The sequence below is a fragment of the Martes martes genome (assembly GCF_963455335.1).
Source record: "Martes martes genome assembly, chromosome: 9".
Classification (NCBI taxonomy): domain Eukaryota; kingdom Metazoa; phylum Chordata; class Mammalia; order Carnivora; family Mustelidae; genus Martes; species Martes martes.
Window position 1 is genome coordinate 9422555 of NC_137896.1, and position 24462 is coordinate 9447016.

Here is a 24462-nt window from a genome sequence, read left to right on the forward strand (position 1 = left end):
GGAGGGCTAGGGACTCCGTGGTGAAGGTGTCTGCCTTCGCGTAGCCTACACAGTGGAAACAAGCAATAAACCGACATACAATTAAATCGATCATCATAAATTTTGAACCGTGCTACCAGAGGAAAGAATTGGCTTCTAGCAGACTAAGAGGTAAGACCTGGTTTGGATCAGGAAAGGCAGGTGTTAGGCAGGGAAATCAGAACTGGAGACTGGAAATTTAGTAGGGAAAAACCAGGTGATGCTGAGGTGGGGTTTTTGCAGAAATGGGTAGAAGCTCTGAGAGCCAGAGGGACCTATGCCCTTTAACTGGAAAGTTATGGAGTTCACACACTGAGCGTGAATTTGCGAGTACCTACAGGGCACCGACAGGAGCTCCGACCTTGTTTTTCCATCATGAAACAGGAATAAATAAAGGATTTTAATGAGGATGAAGGGGCATTATGTATCTCAGATATCTTCATTGACAGTAAAGCCTCAGTTTTCATAGACCGCTGGCCTGAAAGATAGAACAAGACATGAATTTCCCAACAATTTCTGCCTGGACAAAGAGTGAGAATGATTGCATTATATAAACCCAGCCACCTAACAGAAGGTATTAAAAAGCTAAATATTATCTTTTACTTTGATTTTTTTTTTCTTTTCTTTCTGGTCCCACTCGGGTCGTTTGATTGTTCAAGGTATATTAAATAATTTTTAAAAATGCCTTTGATACAGGGGCGCCTGGGTGGCTCAGAGGGTTCAGCCTCTGCCTTTGGCTCAGGTCATGATCTCAGGGTCCTGGGATCGAGCCCCTTGTTGTCCTGGGGAGCCTGCCCCGCCCCCCCGCCTGCCTCTCTGCCTACTTATGATCTCTCTCTCTCTGTCAAATAAATAAATAAAATCTTTTTTTAAAAAATGCCTTTGGGGCACCTGGGTGGCTCAGTGGGTTAAAGCCTCTGAGCCTCTGCCTTCGGCTCAGGTCGTGATCCCGGGGTCCTGGGATCGAGCCCCACATTGGGCTCTCTGCTCAGCGGGGAGCCTGCTTCCTCCTCTCTCTCTGCCTGCCTCTCTGCCTACTTATGATCTCTGTCTGTCAAATAAATAAATAAAATCTTAATAAAAAATGCGTTTGATTTAGAGACTTGCGGGTAGCTCTCTCTTCTCCATTCACTGGCTCTGCTCTAGGGTCTTTGCTCCTGGCTGCTGGCTTGGAGGTAGGTTCCAAATGTGTACGACAGCCTTCTTTTCTTGATATGATGTTCATGGAAGGTTTCCGTCAGAGGAGAACATCTCCTTGATTTTACCTGTAGAATTTACTTCTACAGAGCCTCGATTTTCCAGGACAGGCTTAATTTAGCCTATGTTTTCTTTTACCCCCATTTTTTCTTTTTCTTGTTTTCTTGTCTATATTCAGCTTCAGCGGCATGACAGGTGTGGGGATACGATAAAAATTTTGGAGCCAGGTTTAGGGATCCACCACCAGCTCAGTCACTTCCTAATTAAGTCACTTGACCTCTCTGAGCCTCAGTTTCCCTGGGAAGAGAAAACAAGAGAGTGTGCATTTAGCAAGTCTGCCGCACCTAAGAGGGGCTCAAACAATAATCATCATCACCCCTTGGAGACGCAAGTGGCAGTTTTCCGACCTTGTCCTAAGTAGAAATGATGAAACTATCAACTAAAATAAATACATGTAAGAAATGATTATCTTTGATGAGGTTCTCCTTAAACCACTAAGATGCCTTGAGTTGTACATTAATTTAGATCTGTCAATTACATCTCCTGCCACGCCATGTTAACCAGAAAAGGTGTTGGGAATATAAGTAAATTAGTCAGCAAGGCAGGTGTTAATTGGTTTTTTTACTCAGTATGAGAATTATAAACAGCTTCCATATATTATTAAACCGAATCCTTAACCTTCCCAAATTTAGCCATTGACCGCAAATCTTTTTTGCTTTAGGGGACTTACATAAAACAATGCAAAACATTTTCAAACAGAGACTCAAAACTGGAGGTTAACCTTCTTTCAGTAAGCTTTTATTGACGGCCATGAATATCAAGAAGATTATCAAGCTGATTTATTTTCTGCCTTGGGATGTCCAAACACCCAGGTGAATGTATTTATGAGCCCAGCATTCTATTTTGCTTGCATTTCTGATGAGCCTACAAGAAACTCTTACAAGCTGGGAACTTGATGTATAACTAATCTAGAAAATGCAAGGCACAAATGTGGATGGTTTACAGTTCTCTTACGATGAAGTAAATGCCAAATAAAGAGGCAGGCCCAGAGGCGTCACAGAAACACCAATCAGAGACTTAGAAGGCTGAAAATTTCATCATTTATTCAACATTTATTGAGCATTTACATTTGCAAGGCAGTTAGTGGAATTAAATATAGAGATTTACTGTATCGATATATATATATATGCATGTAATATTACACACACACAATTTTAGAAAATGCCAGGTATCCCCATGTCAGGGTGATGCAATCACTTTGAACCCTCCCTTTTCCATAATGAAGTCTGTATTGCACAAAATTCCAATGATGATTAGTTTAGTGACACCCAGTCACCCTGACACTACTCACTGCTATTTCATGGGAGATACAAAAGCATTGTCTCAGCAATAAAATATGATGTTATCAGACATTTATGGCTTGTGCGGGAAAAAATGCAATTGCTTGCTGTTTTGATATTATCTCTGGCTATACTGGCCTTTAATCTGCCTTTTCTGTATTTTAGTATCCAGTCATTTTAGAGTAAAAATAAGCCCCCAAACCAAAAACCAAGGTCGCATGGTAACAACAAACCAACCCTTGTGAATATGAACCCTGGGGCTATTATTTAGCATTTAAAGGAAATAAACCATGGTGAGAGGATAATCTGAAATTTTGGAAATTCCAAGGCCACTTTAAGAGGTGAGATGGATTGGGAAGGTTGAGTAAACCACCATTTTCACTCCTCTTCGGGCATCTCGAAATTCCGTTTAAACATTTCAGTCAAAAATAAGATGGAAGGATACATGTGTCCCATCTCAGTTTTTTGTTTGTAGGTTTTGGGTAGATGTAAAGATTCGGAACCAAACTACTCCACAGAAAAGACCTTCCAACCCCGGTTTGCGCGGAGATCAACCTTACAAAAGTAATTTTTGGAACACACGACCAAATGCGCGCGTCCCAAAACTTTGACGGACGCTCCCAGTTTTTAATAAGCACACAATTATTTTTATTCTTCTCTCCAAGGGCTCAGAGAGCTGGAGCGAGGATGGGTCCCCCTCCGATTCCGTGCACGATCCAGCCAATCTGAGCGCGGATGCTAATTAGTTGCGCTCCCCCGATGAACACGCCTTTGTCGCATGTAGGGCCGGACTACAAAGCCCAGAATGCCTCGCCCCTCCCTGATCAATGAGGGCTTATTTAAATGATCTCTGAGGTCTTGGACCCAGGCCAATCAGCTGTCAGGGCTCATGATAAATCGCAATGCATTATTGATAATAATAATTACTGGGACATGCGCGTTCCGGCCGAAGGGGGGTAAATTTCCTAACTCCAGGAATTTGTGGCGGAGTGGGCAGATAACCGCGGCTCTCCAGGCGGCCCGATGCTCGCACCATGTCGAGGCGCAAGCAGGCGAAACCCCAGCACATCAACTCGGAGGAGGACCAGGGCGAGCAGCAGCCGCAGCAGCCGGCCCCGGAGTTTGCAGATGCGGCCCCAGCGGCGCCGGCGGCGGGGGAGCCCGGTGAGTGGGGCTGGGGGCGCGCGCCGGGGGCGGGCAGTTTTCCGGACGTTCGCTGGACCCTCGAAGGCGCGAGCTTGGGGGAGCTAGCGGCTTCTAGCGCAGATTCTGGAGCCAAGATTTGGGGTCTCAGTTCTAGGGAAGGCACGCTCGTCCCCCCCCCCCCGCCCTTGTTAATTTTACACTTTACCGCTTCCCTCTCTTGTGTAAGTTTCACCCCCAGGTCCCGCTCCTCTTGTTGTAAGATTGACCCCCCCCCCCGTGTCCCTCATTCCTGAAAGGTTACCTACTCGTCCCTTGCCCCCTCCCTTAATTGGTTCCACTCCCCTCGCTAGTTACCTCCCCCCCCCACTTGTAACTTAGGTTCCCCTCCTCCCTCCCTGGCGCCGCTTTTAAAAGAAAGACCCCGGGGGTCCCCACCTTTCCCTTCACCCCTTGGGAGCTCTTCTAGGAGGCTGGAAAAGGGGCGCACCCCTGGAAGACCCCCCGGGGGGAGGGCGATCTGTTGCACGCGCCCCTCCCGGGCCAAGCGGGGGGAGGGGGCGCGACCTCTCCCCATCTCCGGGAGCTGGGGTGCGGGCCACCCGCTGAGGGGATTGGAGGGCCCGAAGAGGTGGGAGAGAAGGGCACAGTATTTCCCTGTTTAAAAAATTTCCTTAGGGCTTTGGCTTTTTCTCCCCGGTCTTTGCCGCCTGCCGATCTTCGCCCTAACCTTTCGGGGCCTGACCTCCAGCCATCTTTGATTTCCGACTTCCTAAAAATAACCGCGGCCAGCCGGAGGGGTGCAGGCCCCCAGGGGCCGGGGTCGCGGGCGCGCGGCAGCTCCTCTGGGGTGCACCAGCCTGGAATTTTGCGGGGCTTTCCTGCGGCGCCCGGCTTTCCAGAAGCGCGCCCCGGGGGCCAGGGGGGAGAGGTCGGGCCAGGGCTGGGCGGTCGCGGCCAGGGCGAGCTCCCGGGGCTGACCCGCCCCACGCTTCCGCGGCGAGCGTCTCCGGGGTCGGGAGGCGTTCGGGACCCCAACCCCGCCGGGAGCGGCCGGGCAAACTCCCCTCCTCCGGGTCACTTAACCGAGGAGGCTGTAGGAGCGAGTCGATTTCCCCCTATCTCCCCTCCGTCCTGGCCCGCCAAATTGTCGCCTGATAAGTTTTTAGCTGCGCGTGGGGGGAGGGGGCGTTGTTAACCTCCTCTTGGGCCTTGTGGATCGTTTCCCCTCTTCTCCCCGCCTGCTTTCTAATTTCTCAGCCGCTGATGGGGGTGTGCACTGCCGTCCCAGACCTCCAAGCCATAACTCCGGTAGGAAGGCTGCGCTCCTTTTTTGCTACCTTCCCCTTTTTGGGGGGAGGGAATGTAGTATATTTCCCAAATTTATAATAGGTTAATGTAAATCCCTGCGCCCCCCCCGCCCCCCCCGGCAAGTAACATTTTTTTTCCAGGGCAAATTAAAGAGATCGTCTTGACGAGGGGCGGCTGTGCGTTTTCGGGGCGTCTGATGGTCAGGGCTGCCGGCACCCGAGGTCCCAGGAGGATAGACTCTCTTTGTGCCCCGGGTTGGGGGGGTGGGGGGGGAGAGCATGGAGAGTCTTCGTCGGTCGCCCGGCCCACCTGGAACAAAAGGGTTAACCCTCCGCCCGCCCGCTTCCTCCCGAGAGGAGGGGCGAGCTCCGGGCTCTGACCCCTCCCCTGGTTCAGCTCTGACCTCCCCATTCTCGTACCCCCTCGGTTTTTGGTGGGCGCACGCAGGTGGTGCTTTTGGTGGTGTTCGGCACCTTTGCGGGGAGCTTGTTGCACGGCGGCTTCTTAAATTACGCTGGTTGGAGTGTACAGTTAGTTATCCCGGGCTGGGCTTAGGATCTCGGGCCTGACTGTGCGCTCCCTCCACGATTTGGGCGGGGGGTTGGTTCGCTATTGATCGCTGGGGTTGGAGCGGACCGCCGAGCTGCGCGCGGGCGCCCCCTGGAGGCCCAGCCTGGAGCCGCACGCTTTGCTGAGAGGCGGGTCCCCTCACAGGTACCGGCTCACACCTGAAGGGTGGGACGGGTTGGGGGGGGGCGGGGGTGGAGGAGCGCCGGGCTGGGCCCAAGGACTGGCGCCCCTTGGGGACTTAGACCAGTTCCTTGCCGGAGCCCTAGCTGTACCTGCTATTCTTTGCCAAGTCTTTGGAATTCTTGCAAAGAATTCCTTAGTCCTTGAATGTATTTGCAGAATCTTCCGTTGCCACCATGAGACAGAAGGTAGTTTCTCCAAGCAGTACATTTTAAGGGCTGCATTTTGCGTTTGAGCAGCCCGTTGTGTGTGTACCTATCTATGTATTATATCTATGTAGCTATAGGGAGAGATAACATGGATCTATATAGGTAGATCTGTATAGACCGATACATATGTGGATATGTATAATTTTTTAAAAACTAAGATTGGGCCAGTCCTATTTTTGCAAAACCAATTTGAGATCCTCTTGTAAAGAATGCAGTTCTTGGGGCGCCTGGGTGGCTCAGTGGATTAAAGCCTCTGCCTTCAGCTCAGGTCATGATCCCAGCGACTGAGCCCCACATCAGGCTCTCTGCTCAGCGGGGAGCCTGCCCCCCCCCACTTGTGATCTCTCTCTCTGTGTCAAATAAGTAAATAAAATCTTAAAAAAAAAAAGAATGCAGTTCTTGAGGAAAATGGAGTTTGGAGATCAATTAGCAGATCAGAACATCTGCAGGTGGGCAGTGGACTCACGCTACATACGGGAAAATTAGCATTTTCTCAAAAGAGTTTCGAATGCCCTTTGTGCTAAACTGGATTACAACCATCAACGATTAAGATCCCCAAGTTTCAAACAGCTGCCCAGCCCCCGTTTCTAAACCGAAGTGACCTCCGCTGGCTGTAATGATTTTGAGAAGAGGGCCCTTGGAAGTTCCTATTTTAATTGCGGGAGAGAGGGAAATCTCCCTGATAGTGGCTTGAATGTTGCAGGCCGACCTTCGGTGTTCCCATCTTAGTTTCCGATAGAGAAAGGGGCTCCCGCTTGCCCGGAGCCCCTTTTGTTCCGTTAAAAATAAATTGCACAAGTCTCTACATGGTCATTTCAGCCTCCCCTGGCTTCCTCATGGGCGGGGGGGGGGGCAGTTGGGGAGCCATCTTGGGAGGCAGGAGAAGGAGTTAGGACTTCCTCTTTTTGAATAAAGTTAGTGTTCTGGTAGGTTTTAGAGATGACCGTTCCAATCTGGTTGTATGACTTTCAGCTGTGTAACCTGGCGACCTGCTCGATATCTCTGAGCTTTTGAATTTTACTTTCAATACAGTGGGGGTAAAGAGCCCTGTTCAGATCATTTCAACTGCAGAAGTCCCACTGTGTGCTGGGAATGTGATTTGTAATCAATTTTGTTCAACATAACAGTGTTTCAGTTTTATTTCTTGCATCGAGTTTGTTCAGAAGTGTCCATTGAGATGATCCTGTGGTTTTTAACTATAGCCTACTGAGTGCCAGTGACAAGGCTGGGCACCTCCAGTACATGATCTTTAATTCTCATTTGTACTCATTTTAGAGTAAACAGTAGCCCCGGGTTGAAATGGCTTGCTCATGGTTGGTTTCAGCCTTTTGCTCCGAATCCAGAATCCACGGAGCTGCTTATCATGATCTGACTGGTTGGTTATGAGATGGGATTTTCCATCAGTTCCTTTGATGATGGAGCCCTGATGAGTGTTTAGTTGGTGGAGTTTGACGATCTCTCCTCCCTTTTAATGTTTGAGATGTGCCTTTTCGGGCTTCGATTAAGGGGTCTTCGGGGAGGAGACTTGGAAATAAAAAGCAGTGTTTGCATGTCATGCTCTGGGCCTTACTGCCCTGGAAAAGTCATGGGGAAGAGTTCAACAGGTTCCCCTTTTATCAACCCTTTACCTGTTGTACTTTTGTTTTTTTAAAAGAAAGCATCTGTACCGTTTTAAAAGGGTAGATGCAAACAAGCACTGCAGTGTTAGTTACCCCCATCCCTATTCCCCCCCCTTTTTTTTCCAAATGAAAAAAAGACCGTAGGTCTTTTGTTGGGTGGAGAGGGTGCTCTGTAGAAGGGGACAACACAAGCCCCTGCCTGCATGGAGTTTACAGGTTTGCTTAAAAGAAGAACTCCCAATTCTTCTGGAAAATAGGATCTATCTCTTAATGTGTAAATAGCAGAACCCAGACACATTAACAGATGTTACAGCCTCTGATTCTTTTACTGTTTCTCCTCAGCAGAGTCTCTGAATTTTGATCCAACACTGTTCTGAAACAAGTTTTTAGCTCTTAATTAAGCAGAACTTAATTATAGCTTTAATCTGCTATCTGTGAATCGAGTTAAAGCCTTGTTAGTAAGTGTTTCTCGGTTTCTGAATTGAGATGTAAAATTAAACTGGTAAATGGGCACTTTCTTTCAGCCGGTTCAAAGGACATCTCTTTCCCTTTTGTTTTTTTGGTAAGCAATTATCCTGTGGGTGGGGGAGGGTAGAAGATACTGTATACTTCAGGGAAATCTACTCATTGTAGTTCTTTTTAATATAGAAATGGGGGAGAGGAAAATAAGCTTGAGTCAGAATGCTTTTCTCAAGATTATACTGATTTTATTTTTTAAGCATTTTGGAGTTCGCAGAGTTTGATTGGCCTCTGGTAGATGAGCTTTTCTTCTATACAATAGTGAGAGTATTTTCTATCCATTTGGCAGTGATTGAATCTAAGACCCCTGCTGGGTTTACTGCATTCTTCTAACTTATTGGATAACTAGATGCTGAGAGATAACATTCCTACAATTCGGAGTGGGGGTGGGGTGGAAAGATGGAAGAACGAGTTGCCGGGTAATCTCTCTGAACTTTGCCTTTTTCCCTTTTGGGAAGGGGTAACTTAAGCGTAGCAGGCAATTGTCCATAACCCACTCCTCTTACTCCCGGGCAAATAGGGCTTCGGTGTTTGCTCCTGGTGGTCTGGATGGAGACCGTCCCGTTTTACTGCACATGCGTTCAGAGCTGTGCTGTTTTAAGACTCAAGTGGGATGTTGCTGGCGTTGCATCCAGCCCACAGAAGAGGCCAGCCTGTGTATACAGTGACGGCAAGCTGGTATTCAGGTTGTAAATCACTCTTGGAAACTGTTAGATCCTTGGGGGGGGGGGCGGGGGGAGCTTAACCATTTTTGTGCCATAGCTTCCTTCTCCACAGAACGTATTTCAGTGCAAAGAGTAAAATACACAGAAACACCAAGGACATAGATTGCACTGAGATACAGTTATCGAAACCAAAAAACATTTGTGATAGAATAATGTGCTTCTTTATGAACGCATTAAATAAGATTAGCGCAGCTGGTCAGGTAACCCAGAATTTCCAGTAAGGCAGCAGCACTAACATCAGAGGAAAAGATTGGCTTTCTGTTGGTGACAGAGTCGCAGGTTCTGCAAGTACCACGGTGGTGTCTCTTACGTTTGTCATTGGAACTCAGATACTAAATTTTAGTAGAGATTAGTGAAAATAAAGATCTCATTTTTGTTTCTTACCTAATTTCATGGACTCCAGTTTTAAAATGCTGGTTTAGAAACTGCTTTCTCAAGGAAGGAATTTTGTCCCCAAGGGGGTGAACTTTTTTTTTTTTTTAAAGATTTTATTTATTTATTTGACAGAGAGATCACAAGTAGGCAGAGAGGCAGGCAGAGAGAGAGGGAAGCAGGCTCCCCGCTAGGCAGAGAGCCCGATGTGGGGCTCAGATCCCAGGTGCCCCCTTTTTAAAATTTTTTGGGGTGTGTGAACATTTTCATGAGGGATTGGGGACAGAAAACTTGATTTACAGTGGTTTTTGGCTTTCCTGAAGGACCATAGTGCACATACAGATACACAATATATTTGTGGTATTAAAGTTTCATGGCGAGGGAAGAGAGGTAGTAGTTAAGAAAGCTCTAAAAGCCTCCCTAGAAGGATGAAATGAAAAAAAAAAAAAGTGAGAAACTGCTCTAGAAGAAGCAATGATAAATGAGGCCCCTAAGTTTAGTGCCCTTCTCGATGGTACTTAAGAATACAATCCCTGGTCGTCTTTTCCTGGTGCGCAGTTTCTTACCTTGAGCCACTTAATTCTGTCTGAGCCTCAGTTTGCATATCTGCAAATTGGGCCCGAGGACACTTGTCTAATGATGTGGCTGCAGAGATGAATGGGTTAAGGGAGCATGTGTTTTGCTGGAGGGTGGGGTGGTTTCCCTTACAGACCCGGATGGTATTCTTGCATGGGGCTTTATTGGAGATTTCCAGAAGTTACAATGGTTGAGTACAAGGGTTGAAACATGCTAATGAAAAAGAAACCATAGTACAAAAGTGGACCCTTGTAAAATGTTCTCTCCCCCCTCAGTCCCCAGGCCCACACTCCCAAGAGCTAGCGCGCAGCCCCAGTTTCTCTTACTTCAGACCGAGGATTTTCCACGTGCTTATTTGTATCTTTATCCACAAAGGCAGTGGGACCGCAGATCTACACCCGGTTCTCTTCCTCCTCTTGAAATAAATCCGGGGCAGTTGCCCTCTAGAACTCCACAAATGAGAGATTGCTTTATTTTTTTTGTAGGCTACAGATGAATCCCTTTTTCTTTGTGCCCTGACTTATTTAACCGGAGACTTCCTGCTTGGCCACAGAGTGTACCTGTTCTTGTTTTTGCTGTTTGTTAATAAGAGAAATGTATCCTTATTTCATAAAGCACATTCCTAACAAGGGTCAGAGGAGAACTGCAGGAACCAACGTGATGTTGCTGAGTGCCGCGGAAGGAACTGTATCTATCTCTTTTCTGTGCACCTCCCGGCAGTGTGTATTACCCTGCCAAGGGAAACTTGTTAAAAGTTGTCCTTTTTAAAGTTCTTGACACATAATTGCCAGAATTGCTTTTCCAGGAAGAGTGCTACATAACACTCCCTGTAACACCTCACTCCCAGTCCTGGGAAAGTAGGGGGATAGGTACTGACTGTATTCTGGGAATTGACAGATATTTTTAACTTGACTCTTGAAATATGGCTGGGATCGGGAACTTAACCTGTCGAACACCTGGAGGGTAGCAGGGATGTGTTTTGTACTAGCGCCTTTTTTTTTTTTTTTAAGATTTTATTTATTTATTTATTTGACAGAGACATAGCCAGAGACACAAGCAGGGGGAGTGGGAGAGGGAGAAGCAGGCTTTCTCCTGAGCAGGTGGCCGGGTGCAGGGCTCGATCTGGGGATGCTAGGATCATGACCTGAGCTGCAAGTGGACACTTAAGGACGGAGCCACCCAGGTGCCCCTGTGTACTAACTTTTCAAGTGACTTCCAGGAGTTCCAGAAAGATTGTAGTAGCTTGCGTCCTCGTCCCTTTCCCCTTCCTTGCCAACCTGACCCCTCAGGCTTTTCTGTCCTGCCTGGGGTGTCCTTGAGAGGAAGGATAGTTGCAGTCTCAACAGAAGAAACATGATGGTAGGAAGTGTAGGAAGGAGGGAGGGTCTGGGTGCCGCATGCCTGGGTTTTAATATTGGCTCCGCTGTTTATCACGTGTATTACTTTGGGCAAACTGATGTCCTCTGTGCCTTGGTTCCCCCTCTGCGATACAACAGCCCCTACCTCAGAGCTGTTAGAACCTGTGAGTTGTTTAGAATAACGCCTGGCACATAGTAAGTGCTCAGAAGTTAGCTATGACTCGTTTTTAATTGTGTTGCCTTGAGCAAGGCACGATCCTTCAGTTTGTTTCTCTCGTTTGCCAATGGGGCAGGTAATTTAATAGATCGGGTGAGTATAGTAGGGGGCACCTAGAGATCCCCGGTCCGAACTGCAGACAGAACATCATGGTCATCTTTTCACCACCGGTCGGATCCCTAGCTGCCCTGTGGTGTGCCCAGTAGGAGGTGGGATGTGTTGGTGAATGAGTTAGGCATTCAGTGACGGTTGTTAGAAAAGTTTTGTTCCCCAGTTTCCCAGCTTACCATGGGAGCCACTAGAGATAGAAGGTGTAGAGAATAATGTTCACTGAACTCCGCAGTATCTGCACCTTTTTTGCCAGAGTCCATCCAGGATGGCGTTGGGCACATTAGTAGGTATTTCACACATTTGTTAAAAACTTCACCGAACCCAGGCATACCTACCGCATGAGGTTGTCACGATTATGCTTGTTTGGGGCAGATCCTGGAGGGTAAGGCTTCCATATCCAGCTTGTTCACAGGCAAGTGCTGGGTCAGCCCTAACCTACTTTCCCTACACTGGTGGGCCAGACCTGTTAGTGGCTGTTGGCTCTTGGTCCCTGGCCCACCCCCAACCCCCACATACCTTACAAAACTTCTCAGTGCCAGGTCTGAAATCCATAAAGATTGGGCTACCTTATGTAAATTTTAAAGAATTACTTTTTGAAACTCGGAAATCTGTAGATCTTCTCAAGAGAAATACACTTTCCTGGGACACCTGCGTGGCTGTCAGTTAAGTGTCTTGACTTTAGCTCAGGTCATGATCCCAGAGTCCTGGGATGAATCCCACATCTGACTCCTTGCTCAGCGGGGAGCCTGCTTCTCCCTCTGCCTGCAGCTCACCCTACTTGTGCTTATAACTCTCTCTCCCTGGCAAATAAATAAAATCTTAAAAAAAAAAAAAAGGAAATAAACTTTTCTTTCAAGATCACCTCCACCCCCATACTGTGGGGACTCCTCAGTCAAACCCCCATGGTTTTAGGGACTGTAATCACACAAGAAGGAGTTGAGAGGCAAAATATATTAGTTTGCTTTTTAAAAGTAATAATTTATTTAAAAGTGAGATGTATCCTTCTCGGCCTCTCTTCCATTCATTTGTACATTTCAGACATGTATTTTAAACAAAAGTGGTCACATTTTATGTATTTTTCTGCAGCCTGTTTTCTTTCACCTAACTTCTGTCTCCACGTGAGAGCATCCAGATGTTATGCCATTTCTGCTGTATGGCTGAATGCAGAACATTTAACATTTCTGTTAAACAAACAAACAAACAAACCAAAACTGTTCTTAATGGATCTTTGTATACATGTGCAATTATCTGTTGGTTTAGGTCCTGACTCTGAGGTATACCTCTGGTTTCTCTGTGGGGGAGTGTACCTACAACTGGATAGCCAGGAAATGAGAACAGTAAAGTAGCTTGGGGGACTTTTCACCTGACTTCCTTGTTTTCAGGACCCAGATGTCCAGATAAAAGCCACCGTCTCAAGATGGGCATTTTAATACGCAGGCTTCCATTAACCCTGAAGGGAATAGGACCCAGTTACAAAAGAAATCCGGAGACCAATCCTTTTTACGAACGTAACTGCCCAGAACAGGAAGGTGTTCGATTTTGTATGTTTCATTTCAGATACATTATAGGAATAGAAGTTGCAAGTAGAAGTTGGCAGTAAAACCCATCATTCCTATCCCCTTTCCATTCTCAGGCTTCTCTTTTTACATAATGGCTTATTAATATAGTGTCCAGACCAATGAGACATTTCTCTAGCTTTTCATGATCTGTAAGATCACCAAAGTCTTTTTTTCCCTGTGGTCACAGCCTTCTTGGAACATGAAATCTTTACTTTTGTCGGTGTCTCATGAAAATGTTCCTAGGATGGGGCGCCTGGGTGGCTCAGTCATGAAGCCTCTGCCCTTGGCTCAGGTCATGATCCCAGCGTCCTGGGATCGAGCCCCGCATCGGGCTCCCTGCTCAGCGGGGGGTCTGCCTCTCCCTGTCTGGCTCCCTTGTGCTTGGTTTCCCTCTCTCGCTATCTCTCTCATAAATAAATAAAAATCTTTTTTAAAAAAGAAAATATTCCTTGGAATATCCGCTTGGCCTTCCTGTGTAAATGGACACAGCGTGCTGTTCTCTGTATTTTCAGTGTTGGCACCTTGGAATTGGGAAGGTGCACTCGTCATGCAGTTCCCTTTCAGCGGCCCCAGTGTGGGGATGAGCAGCCGTATTTGAGCAGGCTCCCAGTGTCATTTATATTTGCTGCGTGAGACCCACTGGCCTTTGCAAGCTCGCTCTGAGTGGGGTGCAGAGCTCCAAGGGGATTATTTTAATAAAAAGAAGTTGTATGAATTTCCTAGGGTTCCCATAAACTATTGCTGCAAATTGGATGGTTTTTAAGCGTAATTCAGTCGAATGGTTCTGGAGGCCGGACGCCTGAAATTGAGGTGTTGTCGCGAGGATAGTTTCCTTCTGGAGACAGGGGGAAAGGGTTTCAAGCCTCCTTTCTATCTCCTGTTGGCTTCTGGCAGTCCTGGCTTGGAGCCACGGTAATTCCTTCGTGGGGCCTTACTTGTTCCATCTCTCGTTTCCGTGTCTCTTCAAGAACACCAGGCAATGGGTTAGGGACTCTCCCAGTTAGATTTGTAAAGATCCTGTTCCCAGTTAAGTTAAGTTCACATGCACAGGTGCTCGGTATAATAAAGACTTGGACATAACTTGGTGGTGGGGCTGGGTGGGGGGAGACACACAGTTAACCCACTACACAAGTGGTTAGTTGGTTCCGACCTCTGGAGGCCTAGTTCCCTTTTACAGTCTTCTGCCTGTTTGGACACAGGAAGGCGTCTGTATGGTGAGTTGTGGTTCTTTGCTAGAAATAGCCCCCGCGTCCCTTTGGGCACCGTTCTTAGCTTGTGCTCTCTTGTCCCAGGTGCTCCCATGAACCCCCCGGGGAGTGGCAGCGAAGCCAGCAGGGATGGCCTGACCGCGAAGAGGACCCGTCGGGAGGAGACTCACATCTGTGACAAATGCTGCGCGGAGTTCTTCAGCTTCTCCGAGTTCTTCGAACACAAGAAAAATTGCACTAAAACCCCCCCCGTCCTCATCATGAACGACAGCGAGGGGCCGGTGCCTTCCGAAGACTTCTCCGGGGCTGGGCTGAGTCCGGGCAGCAAGGAGGGGCCCAGGGAGGACGGCGGCGGCTCGGGGGAGGCGAAGGAGAAGCTGGGCGCGGAGCCTGTCGTGTACCTGAAGACCGAGACCGCCCTGCCGGCCGCGTCGCAGGACATTAGCTACGTACCCAAAGGCAAAGTGGCCAACACGAACGTCACTCTGCAGGCGCTGCGGGGCACCAAGGTGGCGGTGAACCAGCGGAGCGCGGACGCGCCGCCCGCCCCCCTGCCCGGCGCCAGCAGCATCCCGTGGGTCCTGGAGCAGATCCTGTGCCTCCAGCAGCAGCAGCTGCAGCAGATCCAGCTCACGGAGCAGATCCGCGTGCAGGTGAACATGTGGGCCTCGCACACCCTCCACTCCGGCACCGCGGGGGCCGACGCCCTCAAGACCTTGGGCAGCCACGTGTCCCAGCAGGTGTCGGCGGCCGTGGCGTTGCTCAGCCAGAAAGCCGGAAGCCAGGGCCTGTCCCTGGACGCCTTGAAGCCAGCCAAGCTACCTCACGCAAACGTCCCTTCCGCCGGCACCGGCTCCGCGTCCCCGGGGCTGGCGCCCTTCGCCCTGAAGCCGGACGGGACGAGGGTGCTGCCGAGCGTCATGTCGCGCCTCCCCGGCGCTTTGCTACCTCAGGCTCCAGGCTCTGTGCTCTTCCAGAGCCCTTTCTCCACGGTGGCCTTAGACCCGTCCAAGAAAGGGAAGGGGAAGCCACCGAACGTGTCCCCGGTGGAGGTCAAACCCAAAGACGAGGCCGTCCTCTGCAAGCACAAGTGTAAGTACTGTAGCAAGGTTTTTGGGACTGATAGCTCCTTGCAGATCCACCTCCGCTCCCATACCGGAGAGAGACCCTTCGTGTGCTCGGTCTGTGGCCACCGGTTCACCACCAAGGGCAACCTCAAGGTGCACTTTCATCGACATCCCCAGGTGAAGGCGAACCCCCAGCTCTTTGCTGAGTTCCACGACAAAATGGCGGCGGGCAATGGCATTCCCTATGCACTGTCTGTACCTGTCCCCGTAGAGGAAGCGAGTCTCTCTTTAGACAGCAAACCTGTCCTTGTATCAGGGACCCCCAACATAGGGCTACCTCAGAATCTCTCATCAGGGACTAACCCCAAGGACCTCATGGGCGGCCCCCTGCCCCACGACCTGCAGCCCGGGCCTTCTCCAGACAGTGAGGACGGATCCCTACTACCTGGGGTGGGGCCACACCACAGTTCCCCAAGGGTTGGTGGCTTCCAAGGGAGCGGGACACCCGAGCCGGGGTCCGAGACCCTGAAATTGCAGCAGCTGGTGGAGAACATCGACAAGGCCACCACCGACCCCAACGAGTGTCTCATCTGCCACCGGGTCTTGAGCTGCCAGAGCTCCCTGAAGATGCATTACCGCACGCACACCGGGGAGAGGCCGTTCCAGTGTAAGATCTGTGGTCGGGCCTTCTCCACCAAGGGCAACCTGAAGACGCACCTCGGGGTCCACCGGACCAGCGCGTCCGTGAAGACGCAGCACTCGTGCCCCATCTGCCAGAAGAAGTTCACCAACGCGGTCCTGCTGCAGCAGCACATCCGGATGCACATGGGCGGCCAGATTCCCAACACGCCCCTGCCCGAGAGCCCCTGTGACTTCGTGGGGCCCGAGCCCATGATGGTCAGCGAAAACGGCGCGGGTGCCCACGTCTGTCAGGACGACGTTCTCGAAAGCATCGATGTGGACGAGGGCGGCCCCCAGGATGCCCCCGGGAGCTCCTTGAAGGTCCCCGTCCCTCTTCCCGGCGTCCACTCGGCGTCACCCACGCTCGGGTTCGCCGTGACGGCTCCCCTCGATGCCCCGGGGAAGGTGGGTCCTGCCCCACTCGTCCTGCAGCGGCAGAGCAGCAGAGAGAACGGCTCGGTGGAGAGCGATGGCCTGACCAACGACTCGTCGTCCTCCGTGACGGGAGACCAGGAGTACCAGAGCCGAAGTCCAGATGTCCTGGAGACGGCGTCCTTCCAGGCGCTGTCCCCAGCCAATAGCCAGGCAGAAAGCCTCAAGTCCAGGTCTCCTGATGCCGGTGGCAAGACAGACGGCTCCGAGAACAGCCGCACTGAGATGGAAGGTGATAGAGCTTTGGATTTAACTTAGGTCCATTTTGGGCACAAGGTCATCCAAAAGGAACCTGGGTTGAACTTGGCAAATGGACAGTGTGGAGTGTGCAGAGCAGCTCTTCTGTAGGGCAGTTAGCCTCTCTGTGCTTCTGGGTAGAGGGGAGTAGTAACTGCCTCTGTCCGAGCACGGACATCCTTCTGTTTACGGTGGTTAATGCAGTTTGGGTATGGACAGCACGCTTGCCAGTTTTTAACTTTTGTGGTTGAGCCCCAGGGAGACATTGGGTAATCTTACGGAAATGATCCAGTAGAAGAATGTGTTTGAGAAAGTAAGTGCTGCTTTTTGGCCACTGAGATAAGCCATAGTTCCTTGATTCTGAGGTCCCACTCCCTATTGCAAGGTTCAAAGATTAATAACATTGGGGGGAGGGATGTGAGGAGGAGAATCTGACCCGTTTGAAAATGCACATACAAAATGGGTGGGGTTCCTGTTGATGTTAATGGAGAAATGGGGGAATAGCTGCTGATAGAATGAAATAAACCTGGTGTCTGGGCATGCCTTTTTTTTTTTTTTTTTGGCTGGGGGGGGGATGGGGAAGGGGGAAGGGGGCAGCAAAGCAAAGTTTATTGAGCTATAGCAAAGTGGTAGCCCAAAGCTCCCAAGGAGGGAGGGGTCCTGAGAAGGTTGCCCTCTGGGCATAAAAGATAACTTTTTCTTAAAAAATAGTTTTTAGGTATTTATTTTTAAGTAAACTCCACACCCAACATACAGGTTTGGAACCCACAACCCAGAGATCAACGAGTCACAGTCCTCTACTGTCTGAGCCAGCCAGGCTCCCCTTAAAGATACCTTTTTATGCAGGAACTTGAATTTTAGGTGATTGTGTGTTGCCCGTACCCTAACGCCAACACGATGACTTCCCCCAAGTACTTGAGCTGTTACTCCCTGGGCAGGTTGATGTACCAGAGAGGAAGGCTGCATCAGAGGTACATAGTTTGCAGACGCGGTTTCCAGGCTCTCCGTGGGCAGTTGTCATCAGAGCTCTTTTGTGGTTGGAGAGGGCATGAATATGGGATGATAAAGGTCTGGGGTTTCTTTTCTCTGGATACTAGGTCGTAGCAGTCTGCCATCGACGTTTATCCGAGCCCAGCCAACCTATGTCAAAGTTGAAGTCCCTGGCGCCTTTGGTGGACCCGCGACCATGTCCCCAGGCATGACGCCTTTGTTAGCGGCCCAGCCACGGCGACAGGCCAAGCAGCACGGCTGCACACGCTGTGGGAAGAACTTCTCCTCGGCGAGCGCCCTGCAGATCCACGAGCGGACTCACACGGGGGAGAAGCCTTTCGTGTGTAACATATGTGGGCGAGCGTTTACCACCAAAGGCAACCTGAAGGTGCGTTTCTCGGGGGGGTGGGGGGATGTTGAGCAGCAAGTCTTCATTGGTGTTCATCCATCTGTGACGGATTCTTCCGTTAAGAACAGTGGGATAGGGGCGCCTGGGTGGCTCAGTGGGTTAAAGCCTCAGCCTTCGGCTCAGGTCGTGATCCCGGAGTCCTGGGATCGAGTCCCGCATCGGGCTCTCTGCTTGGCAGGGAGCTGCTTCCTCCTCTTCTCTCTGCCTCCTTGTGCTCTGTCAGATAAATGAATAAAATCTTTTTTCTTTAAGGTTTTGTTTATTTATTTGACAGAGAGACAGAGATCACAAGTAGGCAGAGAGGCAGGCAGAGAGAGAGGAGGAAGCAGGCTCCCCGCTGAGCAGAGAGCCCAATGCGGGGCTCGATCCCAGGACCCTGAGATCATGACCTGAGCCGAAGGCAGAGGCTTTAACCCACTGAAGCCACCCAGGCGCCCCGAATAAAATCTAATAAAATCTTAAAAAAAAAAAAAAAGAACAGTGGGATACCATGTAGTCGGATCTCATAGCTGGCTCTCGAAATAGGCATCGGAAAGTACGTTTTCTCACATCACGATGCTGCTCAGAGTGGGATACTTTGTGCCGTCTGTCTGAAATTGGTCATTTCCCCCCCAGTTTAGCGGCACGTGAAATAGTAATGCGTTTTGCAGAGGATGCAGAACGGGACATGAAGTCTTTTGGATGTTTCGGTCTCTCAGTATAACATAGTAGTTACATGTAGGGTGGTTTTTCCCTCTGATACTGGGGCAGACCGTGACCTCCCTCTACAATAATTCAGTAGCTAGGCGAGATCCAGCCTGGAGACAGATGATATATGGTGCATAGTGTAATGTGGTGTTGATAAGTCATGTATTGTGTATGCGTACAGACTTGATGATGACCCTGTCTGTTGGTTTCTGTTTTCCTGGTCTGCTGGGTTGAAGTAAGTAACCGTGAATTAATCAGATAGCAAGTCTCCAGGTTATCAGTTGTGTTAAAACCCTGTGGCTGGGTCCTTTCAGAGAATGGCCTATGACTATCCTTAGATTCCACCCAGAATTTATTGGGGAGATGGCGAGGAGACTCACCCACGTATGGACTAAAAGTGGCATGTATAAGAACAAAGGATGGGAACTGGGGAACTGGGTTTTTTCCCCTGGCCCCACCTGGTGGTTTGGGTGAGACGTTTTTGGATTTCTTCTTTATTTCTCTCCCATGGGTAGACAGTTGAGTTGAATTCATTGTGGCTCAGGGGTTAAAACGTAATCTTTTTTTTTTTTTTTAAGATTTTATTTATTTGTCAGAAAGAGGGAGAGTGAGTGAGCGAGTGTGCACAGGCAGGGAGAGCACCAGGTAGAAGAGAGGGAGAACCAGACTTGCGGCTGAGCAGGGAGCCTGATAAGGGATGGGATCCCAGGACCCGGGACCATGACCTGAACTGAAGGCAGATGTTTAACCGGCTGAGCTACCCCAGGCGTCCCAAAACTTCAAGTCTTAATACATAGCCTTAAAGAGCTGTAAGACTATATATCATTTAATTAAAAAAAATACACATACTACAAAAACAAGCTGTGTTTTAATTTTGTCGTTGGTGAAAATGTCAAGGAAGGAGCACTAATACCAGTTTCAGAAATCCAAAACTTCAGTTAATTCCCAGGCCCTGGGATCTGCCCAGGGGAGCTCCTTTTGCTGCACAAACGGCTTTGGGCAGATGGCTCCTTGTACCTGTTTCCCAGGCATAGGGATAATGGTAGTGACAGTTTCAGAGTTGTCCTGGAGATTAAATGAATTGTATCAGTAACGTGTTTCCGGTTATGCATGGAACGTCTTAACAGCGTAGAGCGCTGAAGACCAGGTCACTTTTGAGCCCACTGGCAAGATAGCTACTAACTGCTGAGCATGTTGGTGCGTTGAAATGAGGTGACCTGGGGCGCCTGGATGGCTCAGTGGTTAAGCATCTGCCTTCAGCTCTGGTCATGATCCCAGAATTGTGGGATCAAGCCCCGCATCGGGCTCCCTGCTCGGCAGGAAGCCTGGTTCTCCCTCTCCCACTCCCCCTGCTTGTGTTCCCTCTCGCTGTGTCTCTCTCTGTCAAATAAATAAAATCTTTTAAAAAAAGAAAAGAAAGAAATGAGGTGACCTGAGAAAATAGTGCCCACCGCGTTTTTTGAAAGGGATTTAGAAACTCAAAAGCCGGGCTAGAACTGTAATTTTAGAAAGGGGGCCAAGTGGAAGGAGGTGGTAGGATTTCTGTCATCAGAAGGCCTAGCACCCCAGAATGACCAGCAGTCACTCCCACGGTGGCCTTCCTGTCACTGCCCCAGCGGGGCTTGCTTCTCTCTGATGACGATCATTGATGATGATCGTTGACGAAGCATGTGTTTGTAGATCAGTTCCGCGAGAGCAGCATCTGTTTTGTTCAGAAGTTAGTTTTCAACTCGGGTTTTTATTCAGGCTGCTTGGAGACCTCACGTGCAGTGAGAATTCGTCCTTACACACTTTGTCCAGTATTCCCCGATGGCAGGATTTTGCAAAAAAGCTAATGTGAATAAATAACATAACCAGGATATTGACATGGATGCAACGTCCTGGTCTTAAGGATTTCCCCATTTTATTTGTACTCAGTGTGTGTCTGTGTGTCAAGTTCTGTGCAGTGTTACTACCTGTGCAGGTTGGTTCTTCACAGATCCTAACCGTAGCACTTGAGAAGGCTTGGTACACAGTAAGGGTCCCTGTCATTGTTTATGGGGACAGAATGGGAGCAAATGTCCCCCGCCTTGGTTGTCTTTACTTGCCTCCAGGCAGGAATGTGGGCCCATTGTTGCCAGATCTTGTGATTTTCACGCCCCCTTCCAACACCCCCCTAACACCGGAGAACAGATAACCTGCATTTTGAAAATGTTCCAGCCCATCCGCAGACGGTCGAGGTTGCCGATATCCACGCTATCAAATCTCTGTTTTGGCGGAAACTTTTCTGTTCCTCTTCCCATAGGTCCATTACATGACTCACGGGGCCAACAACAGCTCGGCGCGCCGTGGGAGGAAGCTGGCCATCGAGAACACCATGGCTCTGTTAGGAACTGATGGGAAGAGAGTCCCTGAGATGTTTCCCAAAGAAATCCTGGCGCCTTCAGTGAACGTGGACCCCGTCGTGTGGAACCAGTACACCACCATGCTCAATGGAGGTCTGGCCATGAAGACCAATGAAATCTCTGTGATCCAGAGTGGAGGGATTCCTACCCTCCCGGTTTCCCTGGGGGCCAGCTCCATTGTGAACAACACCACGATCTCCAAGATGGATGGCTCCCAGTCAGCCATCAGTGCTGAAGTGGAAAAACCAGGTGCTGCTGACGGCGTCCCCAAACACCAGTTCCCCCATTTCCTCGAAGAAAACAAGATCGCAGTCAGCTAAGCTCTAGGAGAGGAACGCTGATTGAAGGAGAAACAGGCAGAATGACCTCTAGAACTGTACTTTTTTCTCCCTCTTTTCAAAGAACCCATCTCCTCCTGTTTGTTTCTTACTGATGTGCAAATAATGTTTACAGTTGTGATCACAACCTCAGGCAAGTCCTACAATCAGATGTCGGTATGCTGCTTTGCAAAAAGAAAAAAAAAGAAAAAAAAAGAAAAAAAGAAAAAAATTGAAAAAAAATTTGAAAAAGAAAAAAACTGAAAAAAAAAAAAACCAAAAAGAAGAAAATACATACTAAAACAAATACAGACTAGAATTTCTTTAATTTTGGAAAGAAGCGGGTCTTGCAAAGTAGCTCTGTTACTTGGCGACAAACTGTATACATAAAAACCTTTGTACAACCGAGAGTAACTATTTCCAAAGACTCTCCCTATTTCAAGTTGGAACTTACTGAACTACAATGGAAAAGACAACTGTTAGCCTAATTTGGGGGGGCGGTTACTAGATACTTCCCTGGTGACTGGATGCGGGTACGTGGACATGATCTGGTATCTCTGTTTAGGGACCTGTGTTTGACCCCCAAGCCTCCTTCACCCATCCTTCCTTCCTTTTTTTCCTGAATGTACTTTTTTTTTTAAACTGAGGTTGTAGAATTAACAAAATTCCTTCAACCTTGGAACCTTAAAATAGGATGCCCTCAGATGGACTGCGTTTAGTCCGAAGGGAGTCGATGTGTGTTGCTGCTTATTTAAATACAGTTCAGTTCGAGCCCCAAGAGTGCCAATGTACTGCCTTGCTTTCCAGATGCCTCCTTCCTGAGCCACCAGGAGAGGTGGGCAACTGAGCAGGGACCCTCAGGTGACTTCATTTGGTTCGCCAGTGCCTACTCGATTGAAGAACTTGGGTTTTCATTCTAGAAGAAAGTCATGGAAGGGCATGTTCCTCATAGGTTCTCATACTAATTTGTACAGAAATGTCCTTGGTGCATCTTAATGCCAAGTTACTATGAAGATTGTTGAGTATTGCATGAAGGCTACGAAGTTGGAATAGGCAAGTCATGGGTGTGAAAGCTTTAATTTATCTACCTCATTTATTTTTTTTATTTTTGTAGCCATAGCGTCTATTTTCCTATTTTCTGACCGCTGAAGTGTTCTCATGCCCTGTCTTAAACCTTGAGTTGATAATGTGGTGAGAGCTGCCGGACGTTTAAGATATTTTCTTGATTCTTTGGTTTTTGTGTTTGTTTTTTTTTTTTTTTTTTAACTCCCCCCCCCTTCTTGTATATGGAATGATGAAACGTGCTCTCATGGTTTAACAAGGAAGGAGAAAGACAGACCTTAATGTCTGAGTGGAGAAGTCTCCCGCTTTGTGGGGAAGTAGATCAAGACTGTTACCAAAAGTTTGTCTGTGTTATTGCACCTGACTTTTAGGATCCAAAAAAAATTTTTTTGCCACATTGTGCCTTTCCTTCTGGAATTGTACGTTGAACACAATGCTAGTAACCTGTTTACACTGTGAAGTGGATATTGTTACAGAGAACACGCCAGAGCCTTTCTTACTGTTAAGTAATGCCCTTGTGAATGTATGATCTTTGGAGAAACCCTGTAGTTTTACCTGCTGATGCTGTCTTGTTGGAGAATAAATTTTGGATGGTTTTTTTTTTTTTTTTTTTTCCTTTCCCCTCACCACCAGGCGTGTATGAGTTTTTCTGGTTCGTTTCTGCTCTAAACCTGAGAACTCTCACTTAAGCATCATTTTGCCCTCAGGACCCTCCAGGTCCTAGAATCGAAGATGTACGTGCATCTGGTTACATCCACTCTGTCCCCGTTTTCTCAAGCACACAGATAACTACTTGGTGCTTGGCATCTTTCTTTTTAAGCCAGAAAGTTCTGTTAGAGTAAATTTATTCTGGAGAACTTCTGCTTGTGACCACAGGAGGCTTACCATACAGGAGATTACCCCGTAACTCTGCCCATCTGGTACGAGTCACTGGGCAGAGAGACACACTTTCTTACCATCTCCTCCAGAATGGACTGCTGAGAATCACATAGGACTTGACACTTTATTCCAGGGGAAGATTGCATGAGAGGATGGTGGGAAAAATACCCACTAGGGGGAGAGAACAAGGGCAAGATCAGGTTAGTGTCCTCCTGGGAACATACCCTGTTCTCCTTTTTTTGCAGTGTTTCTCTTTGCAAACCCAGTGGGAAGTAACAGAGTCAGGTTTGAGAATCTTACGGATGTGGATGCGACCCCATCAGTGAATGGGTTCTCTAAACCATCGAGGAGGCTGGGGATTCTGTTCTCGTGGCCTTTAACCTGATGTGAGCCCTGCATGGCTACCTCCTTGGGAAGTGGGTGGCCTCTCCTCCCTCCAAGGGTTGTCCGTCCTTTGGCCTCAACTCATCTAAATTTGGAGTGAGGTGGGCATTCCATTTACTCCGAAAGCAAGATTAACCCGGCCCTTAGAAAACAGAAATGGAAGTATAAACCCTTCTCATACTGGGAAGTATTTATTTGGCAGAGAGGGGAAAGCAGGCTCCCCGCTGAGCAGCGAGCCCAATGCGGGCCTTGATCCCACGACCCTGAGATCATGACCTGAGCGGAAGGCAGCGGCTTAACCCACTGAGCCACCCAGGCGCCCCTTGTAAACAGTGTTGATCATCATTGCGGGCTAGTATTCCTCCTGGCCAGTCGACCTCGGGGAGCTTCCTACCGGAGGGATCACTGGGGCAAAGATGGGTGGTTCTACGTGGGTTGGCAGTGGTTGCGTGAGTGCGTTTTGTATGTGTTTTCTCCACCCTTAGTTTGAAGCTAATTCTCCAGGTTGGGGTGTGAGCACGCCACGTAGAGTCTCGCTCATTGTTTCTGTTGGAAGGAGCCAGAACGTAAGCAGTGCAGATGTCACAAGACTTGGTCATTTGAGACCTGCCTACCTCTTGGTATTTCCTTTATGGGTTCCTTGTAGTCAGAGCTCTGTTGTTGAAACCTGATGGGAGGTCGAAGGAAATCTCAGCTTACCC

At 48.8% G+C, this 24462-nt stretch overlaps 1 protein-coding gene across 2 annotated transcripts; it reads left to right on the forward strand.

The window, feature by feature from the left end:
* The first annotated feature begins 3552 nt into the window (after positions 1 to 3552).
* Positions 3553 to 21627, forward strand: SALL4 (spalt like transcription factor 4). Of its 2 annotated transcripts, none has more exons than XM_080814614.1 (4): positions 3553 to 3719; positions 14317 to 16644; positions 17747 to 18027; positions 21020 to 21627. In XM_080814614.1, exons 1-4 carry the CDS (start codon positions 3590 to 3592, stop codon positions 21437 to 21439), a joined length of 3159 nt encoding a protein of 1052 aa, XP_080670740.1. In that variant the 5' UTR covers positions 3553 to 3589; the 3' UTR covers positions 21440 to 21627. The 2 variants fall into 2 exon arrangements, with proteins under 2 accessions (XP_080670740.1, XP_080670741.1); XM_080814615.1 differs by having other exon boundaries at positions 14317 to 15324.
* The last annotated feature ends 2835 nt before the right edge of the window (positions 21628 to 24462 follow it).